This window comes from Pundamilia nyererei, unplaced genomic scaffold (genome assembly GCF_000239375.1).
Source record: "Pundamilia nyererei isolate P.nyererei 1_Seehausen unplaced genomic scaffold, PunNye1.0 scaffold00011, whole genome shotgun sequence".
NCBI lineage: Eukaryota > Metazoa > Chordata > Actinopteri > Cichliformes > Cichlidae > Pundamilia > Pundamilia nyererei.
The window spans coordinates 384045-392190 of record NW_005187412.1 but is presented as its reverse complement, the minus strand read 5'-3'; the positions used below and the strand labels follow the sequence as shown (position 1 = coordinate 392190).

General features: G+C 38.0%; 1 protein-coding gene across 2 annotated transcripts in view; it reads right to left on the bottom strand.

Annotated features, from left to right (window-relative positions):
- Positions 1-961: 961 nt before the first annotated feature.
- The window catches only part of LOC102209510 (interleukin-18 receptor accessory protein-like), a 15145-nt gene continuing 7960 nt past the window's right edge, over positions 962-8146 (bottom strand). The window contains exons 5-12 of one of the 2 annotated variants that reach the window (XM_005724129.1): positions 7118-7180; positions 6859-6970; positions 6612-6772; positions 6076-6213; positions 5746-5853; positions 5527-5667; positions 5336-5451; positions 962-1404 (exon numbers count right to left, since the gene is read on the bottom strand). In XM_005724129.1, the coding sequence (XP_005724186.1) occupies positions 1180-1404; positions 5336-5451; positions 5527-5667; positions 5746-5853; positions 6076-6213; positions 6612-6772; positions 6859-6970; positions 7118-7180 (1064 nt within the window). In that variant the 3' untranslated portion in view covers positions 962-1179. The remainder of the gene's footprint in view (positions 1405-5335; positions 5452-5526; positions 5668-5745; positions 5854-6075; positions 6214-6611; positions 6773-6858; positions 6971-7117; positions 7181-8146) is intronic. The other variant, XM_005724130.1, reaches the window with a different exon arrangement.

Sequence of the window (8146 nt, the reverse complement as noted above, 5' to 3'; positions counted from 1 at the left end):
CTGTGTAGACTCAAAAATGTTTCTCTTGTTGGAGATAGTTTGCCATATTCAGGTGTAGGATTCACAGCTAGGACTGTTGATTGGTTTTGTTATTTACGTCTAAACATTGGGGCCTTATGAGTTCAAAGTTCCAAAAAAATTGCTGAGATGTTTTTCAAAGGATACAAGCAAACAAGTGTTTGTATATTTACAATAGAACACACGGTAATTAATTTTTATAGTAAATTCACAGTATTTCATGCTAAGTGCTCAGGCGCATGTAGTCCACTGGAGTGGACAAGTTTATAACTTTATAAAAAAACATATTTTTGGGAAAAAAAGAGTTTTTTTTCATGTCCTGAGAAGAATAAAAGCACTTAAGAAAAAAATCTTGACCAAGGCTTTCATAATTCATGCATCAGAGGGTTAAAGCCAGGCCAGGAAAATCTCCTTCATGTTTTTCTGTGTTTTATCCTCAGTTACTTTGACACAAAGGCATCTGCTGTGATGCTCACACCTCTGATAAAGTCTTATAGGTGTCAGTACTGACAATTGATCAGACTTATAATATTTCTGACTTAGTCAAAATTGACTGAATCGAATCGAATCGTGAGATTATGAAAAAGAATCGAATTGATTCTAGAAATAGGGGTGATACCCAGCCCTATAGTATAGGAGGTGACTCACCCTTTTTTCCCTCCCAAAATGTTAAAATGATAGCTATGAATCTACATCTGTGTCATGGAAATTTCCTTAACGTGTGTTTTTGTTCTGACCTTGAGAATCAAAATACATTATTAAAGCCAGGAAGAATTTATTTTTTTATTGCAGACGCTCAGAGAATAAATATGAATGATAAACTGTGAGCTCTATATAAGAAAAACAAGTACAAAGCAAAACCAAGGTGTTAAACAGTATTTCAAAGTTTAAAAAATACTATGCACAGTATACACATGAAAATATTTCAGGTATCATAAGGATTTGTTGTTTTTTTTTTTATCATGATTTCCGTTGAAGTTCTATGGTTAATTGTGGTTGAATGGCTTTTGCTGAAAGTGCTTGCAACATTTTAATGAAAACTATATTAAGAGAACTTTCACCTTTACAGTACACAGTAAATAAATATAATGTACAGTAAGAAAAGAAGAGTAACCTTATAAATTCTATAGTTTCTTCCAACACCAAAAAAAATCATTAATGCTACCTCACTGAAACTAGCTTCACTTTGTTTTTGGGCATGGTCTTCCTTAAAGATCTCCAGAAGTTGCTTTGGAAAGGTTCCCCTGACCTCCAATCCAGGCTGGGTAGCACTCCCAAGGCCCTTTGCACAAGTGTGGGCAGGGGGGGATCAGGCTGGATAAGAGATGGCGAGGCTTTAGTGGTCCATAAAAGCAGGAGTTTTAGGACAGAGTTTTGCAGCAAAGCCTAAAAATGTGTAAAAAACCCCAAAACAAAACAATAATGATAAATAAACGATAACAATCTAATTGTTAAGAAATTATAAATATTTTCTTGTTTAAAAAAATTGCACCTTTATCGTAAAAGAAGATTCACACAGCTATTGGTTTCAATTTAAGTCACTGAAGTGATTAAATGAAACTTACAGGATTGTATTCGGGTTGTGCTTCTTGCAAAATGAAAGTTTTCCACTGGCAACTTCTACATAGTCATTATTTGCTAAACATAAGTGTGAAGTTTGGAAGGAAAATTGCATGTTTTCATAATGTGTACAGGGAAAAAATAAAGCTTTAGAAGGTACACTTAACTGCCAAAAGTATTCAATTACCATCAAAACATTTGTTAAAATGAAGTCCACAGCCACAGGTGTATAAAACCAAGCATCTAGGCATGGAGACCGCTTCATCTTCCTCCAAGAGACCTAGAAACACTTATTCATTCACTTATTCATGCCTTAATCACCTCTAGACTGGACTACTGCAATTCACTCTATTTGGGTCCTTAACACTCATCTCTCTATCGCTTGCAGTTAGTCCAAAATGATGCTGCACTTCTTTTAACAGGTGTTAGAATACATGAACACATCATTCCAGTTTTAGCAAATTTACACTGGCTTCCTGTAAAGTATCGTATTGATTTTAAGATTCTTTTACTTACTTTTAAAGTTTTAAATAATATGGCGCCCAGTTATTTAAACAAACTCCTCAACATGTATGACCCCAAAAGAGGGCTGAGATCACCTAACCAGATGCTCTTAGCACAACCGAGGCCTTGATTGAAGCATAGAGGAGATCGGGCCTTCGTAGCAGCAGCACCCGGACTCTGGAATAATCTGCCAGTGGAGATTCGTACTTCAGAGTCTATTCAGTCTTTTAAGTCGCGTCTTAAAACTCACTTTTTTACTTTGGCTTTTAATTCGAGTTCAGTTTGAGTACCTGTTTTATGTTTTTAATGTTAATTCATTGTCTTCTCATTTATCAGTATTTGTTTCTAATTTATCTATATTTGTTTCCTATTGCTTTCTCTTGTTCTTAACTGATTGTGAAGCACTTTGATTAACTGTTAGTTAACCAAAGGGTTAGTTGTTTTTAAATGTCCTATACAAATAAATTTTGAATTGAATTGAATGGAATCTGGAGCTCAGTGAACTCCAGTGCGGTACCGTGATATGATGTGTATAAGAATGTCTTTTATTTATGTATTATTCACATTATTTTATTGTATAATGCCTTAGTGCCACTGGATTTTAGCATGTCTCACACTCAAGCAGTTAGACAGATGGTGGGGGTCTGGTAAGGAAGTTGGGGGGAAGCAGACAACTCCACAGGAAGAGTCTTTTGTGTCTTCGAGGACTCTGGGAGGTAGCAAGGGAGTGTGAACCTTAAGGTGTGAAACAGCTGTGTACTGCCTTTTGTTCCTAGAGAAGGTATTTAAGTGTTAACTGAGAGCCATGCGAGGCTCAGAGAGGGACTCTGCTGACCGTCTGCCCCACGGTCATGCATCCTCTCCACCAAGCTTAGTTTTCTGTTCTTTGATTTGATTAAAGAATGTTAGCTACCGCTCACCACTTGTCTGCAGGCTTTATTTAATGGAAAACTTCCGCAATAAGATGATGTCACAAACAGGATGGTCCGTGTGATCGCTGAACAACGGTTCCGTGGACGGGCTGATCACCCCTGAGAGAAAAGGTACCGTTGGGGGTGTCCAAATTCATGGGCTGAATTTGTAGGCCGATTACGTCACAGCGATGCGACAAAGGCTGCCGAAATTCGTAGACTCCTCCGAATGCAGACAAATGCGTCCTCCTTTTCCACGAATTTTAAGGATGGGTCGGGTGTGTCCTTTATGGCCCACCATATCCCAGAATTCATAGCGTGGATCAGCCAAATCCAGTTTTCAACAATAGCGGCCGCTACTAAGTTTTTAATATTACTCTTATTACTCTTTCTGGGTCACAAAATAAACTTTTAACATATTTTCAGGGGAGAACGTAGCTGTGTAAACTTCAAATATCTACAAAGCTGTTGAAGCAAGTAAGGTGGCCAATTTTTGTATGCGATTGCAGAAGAGATTTAAAACTGTGACCTAGAAGTGTGATTGTGAGAGTCGTTTTTGCCACAGGTTATCCCGGGGGGATCAGTAATCAATGAATTTTAAGCTGTCTTACATGTAACAGTCCATCTGGTCTGATTACTACTAGAGATAGACCGATCCGATATTACGTATCGGTATCGGTCCGATACTGACTTAAATTACTGGATCGGATATCGGAGAGAAATTAAAAATGTAATCCGATCCGAAGTATCACAAAATCACCTCACAAAACGCGCTGATTGGCGTAACCCAGCTCTGCGCATCGGAGCAGTATGTGTCACGTGATAGAGCGGCTGTTGTCTGCCAGACCTGTCGGTGGTCTGTTGGAGCATTTGGAGCCTCACTACATGCTTCCTAACCGCGGCATTTCATCTTGGCGAAAACTATCCCAGAGAAGTAAAGCAAGTGTGTAAGTTCATCCCTGAATGTTTGCATAGTATTTCCACGTTAAGCTTAACAACTGATATATGGATCCACAGCTGGACTGGCCATCGGAGTTCCATATTGAGGTGAAAAGGAAGCGATTTGTCCCATACTTCAGCTAGAATGAAAAAATAGACACAAAGCTGGAGTTATTCTGTCTTTGCTGTGCAGTTGCATCTACTTCTCTCATTCACTCCCCCTTCCTCTCCTGTTATTACTTCAAACATGAAACTTATCAATGATCAGCTGATCGGCTTTTCTGCAGCAAGTCCCGTCTTTCAGCTTGATCAGCTGTTGTTAGAATGTATTTAATATTACTTTCTAGTATCAGCTGATGTTTGCTGGAGCCACAGCTGTAAAAGCTGCTGGTCATGATATCCGTTTGGATATGTGGTGAGAGGGAAACATGAAGATGAAACCAGGAGATGTCCTTACTGAATCATCAGAGCTGAACAGGTGATGGAGAAACAGGTTTACCCTTTAGGTGACATGGTTGAGTTGAAGGGAAGTTATGAACTGTTTCTGAGAGACAAATAACACCAGGATCCTTTTTTAGGTAGCTGACGGCTGTTAACTGTGCAGGGGCGGCTCTAGCAAAGTGTTGCCAGGGGGCCAGGTAGGGCATTAACAGGGAAAGGGGGGCACAAAGAAATACTTTTCTTTGTTATGTCATTTAAAAACTTTGAACAAACAATTATCTGAAACTTACAACAAAAGTGGTCATCTGATTAAATGTATAGAAATCCATTATTGTATATAGTAACTAATAAGTCTAATATACCCTAGTAAGCTATAGTACGTTTTCCTTTGGGAAGGTACCATCTGTGCAGTCTGCAATTCTGTTGAAGAAAGATGTTGAATCTCTTTAAATATTGTAGAAAAATAATTGATTTCTGTGCATTTGTTTTACACATGCATTAAATTAAAGTTGATTACATCGATTAAGAGCGGGGGGTGGTTCCCTAATATTTTTGCTGGGAGTTGGCAACCCTATTAGTTAGGTAGGTAAGTACTCTATAAAATACCAGAATAGGGAGGATGGTGTAGGTTTAAATTTATTAGATTGATCAGTGTTGCTGAACTATAAAATGTTTTGGGTGGAGTGTATTTTTTGCATACAGGTATAACAGAATAGCTTCAGTCCCTTGTTTTTTTAAAACTTGAGTATGAACTTCTGCAAAATGCAGCAAGATATTTATTAAAAACTGTTTTATTGATTACAAAATGTGCTGTATCGGATTCATATCGGTATTGGCAGATATCCAAATTTATGATATCGGAATCGGTATTGTAAAAAAAAAGTGATATCGTGCCATCTCTAATTACTACAGAAACTATACAAAACAAGAAAAAGTTCTGCTTTGTGAGTATGTAATCCTACCTGAACTCCTGATTCCAGTTCAAACACAGCATTACTGTTGGTGAAGTAGTCATCTGACAGGACACAGATAAGCATTTGGCTTTTCTTTATTGCAAGAACCACGTCATTTGTGTATGCTGTAGAGAAAAAAGAAATTAGGAACCTTTTTGGGAAACATCTCTCACACAGACACAGATATATGATCTTTTAACCTCCTCCAGGAATCACATCCCTCTCCAGTAGACAGAGGCGATACCCCCACTGGTCCTCTAAGACTTGGGGCAGCAGCACCTCTAGTGGCTTTTTGGTAGCTTTAACTTCCTCGTTAAGTAGGTCGGTGATACACAGGTCTCCTGTCAACAAAAGAAACTGTTACTTTATGTTTTTTAAAAATGTAATAGGGTGAAAAAAGAATCCTTGCTTTGGCTTACCTTCCTCATCATTAAGAGGTGATCTGGAGGAAATGATCTCACCTCCCAACACTTCTTCTGATGCAGGGCTCCACACATACGACAGAAACACATCAAACTCTTTCTCATCTGGTAGAGGTGTCAAGTTGCGAAAGACAGCGTGAGAAAAAAAATACATATGATAACAGTCTTTCTTTGTGGAGACAAAACAATATATTGACTGCCACTACTACAGAAAGTGACTATTTTAAAGCATTGACACAGCGTTTCAGTTAGCCTATGGATTTAAGTAATGCCATGTCCTATAAAGAGGAGAGACAGGTGTGCCAGTCTATGTGCATCTGCATTAACCTCCATTGTGTTTTCCATTTTTAAAGTAGCATCTGTAGATGAGCTGTATCTCCAGCCATTTTACACGTACGATGATTATCAGCCCACCCACCGGCAGGAAGGCTGTAACTAGATACCCAACCAGTGATGGCCATTGCACTGCAAGAAGAAAAAAGCAACAACAAAAGAACAACTTTTAGATTGTATTACGTCTTCAAAGCAGGAGTGACCGACATGGGAAGCTGGATGGGTAGAAGCTGGAAGACAAAACTGAAACAGTTTAACTACACATTAAGCAGACACAGAGCAACCCTCGCGTGCTTTAAGAATTTTGTTTGTGATGAATATGAGTTAAATAGCTTTCTCTTTAGCTTTAGATTGGATTTCATCACATTTTTTGCTTGTTTGGTGATTCGTTTTTTTGGTTTTTTTTGCAAAAATATTGTCTATTGCAGCAGACCACAACAGTGACTAAAGCACAGTGATATAACAGTGTTATTACAAATATAGTCTGACTAAAACGTGAACACATGAAGTAACAATAAGAACATTATTACCTTTAATTTTCCTTTTCAGCTTGATTGTGGCGCTGATGTTTCCAAATGTATTACTGGCGATGCAGGTATACGTGTATGTCAAGTGATGTGGTGTCACCTCATTTATCGTAGCTACCTGTATGACCTCGTACTCTTGCGTGTACTTTTTCAAAGACTTCTGTCTGCATTACAGAAATGATGTTGAGAGCTTTGCATGCTACATGAATGGATTTTATAACATTAGTAGTAAGGGACTGATGCGACTTACTTACTGTCTAGTAGAGTCATGTTACCATCATTATTCATGTACCACTCTATCTTTGGTGAAAAATTTAGTTCAAAAGGAAAAAGTGCCTTACATAAGAATGTGTAAGGCTGGCCTAAATTGAGTGGAGGAGAAAAAAAGCCATTAAAAGCAGGTCACTAGAAGTGACACAAACAACTAATGGGCTGCTTGATTTTGTGTGTTCACTTCCTGTACATGTTTTTCTTTAAAATACGTTTTTCAGAATGATGTAACTAATCACCAATTTCCACTTCCTTTGGCTCATTATCAACAGGAATCCTGGGAGGACTGCGTGATGGCGGTGCTGTGAAGGCGATTGGAAATAAAGTCAGAAATGTGTACCTAATTTACTACAGAAACAGTCATACACATATAGATCTGAGCTCTACTTTGAAACAGCCACTACAACAATTCAAATGACTCCTTGAAATCTGTGTATATCAAGACATACCGACACCTTAAAATTCAGCAAGAAACAAGCAGAAATAAGCCAAGATGCAGGCAGCTCTGTCAGGCTGATTTTTGCATCACAACACTTGCTAGCAAGCTACAGAGGGGCTCAGAGCACAGTATGTTTTAACTGTAACAGCACTAACTTATAGCTAGCTGCATACCCAGTGCTCTTTTATAAGACAAATCTACAGATAAATGAAATGTACTATCACCATATGTATTTGCATGCATTCTAAGTTGTTCTTACACAGGAAAGCAATGATAGCAACAACCACACAAACAGTTAACCACTTAACCACCTACTGTGGGTTAGGCCCTGTGGTATTCAGTTTCTGAGCAGCATATGAACCAAATAACATTTTTTGGTAGAGTGTGTAATGTACAAATTGAGTTTGGGATGTAAATGGTTTTCTTATAGGACAGTGGCATTCAGGTGTCCCTTGTGTAATTTTATATTTCTTGAAATTGGATTGGAATATGGATGAAATGCCATTGCATCAGTGTAAATGAATACACTAATGACATACTGGTGAAAGAACAAATTTGTCTGACCTGGCCTAGAAAAAAAATATTATTGCAATTTATAGAATCTGACTTTTCAAAAGTGTGTTAAAATGGATGCTTAAATTTGGGACATCTGTTTGACGTGCAAATGTGTAAATGAGTACGTACAGACATTAGATCTTGCAAGATATGGCCATGCTGTTTTATCCGGTAGTTTGCGCTGGCCTACTTTAGTATTACTTTTTTATCTTATTAGACTGTAGTATCAGATTTTTAATTGGCCAAACTATGTATTAAAAGCAAGTAAGAGGAC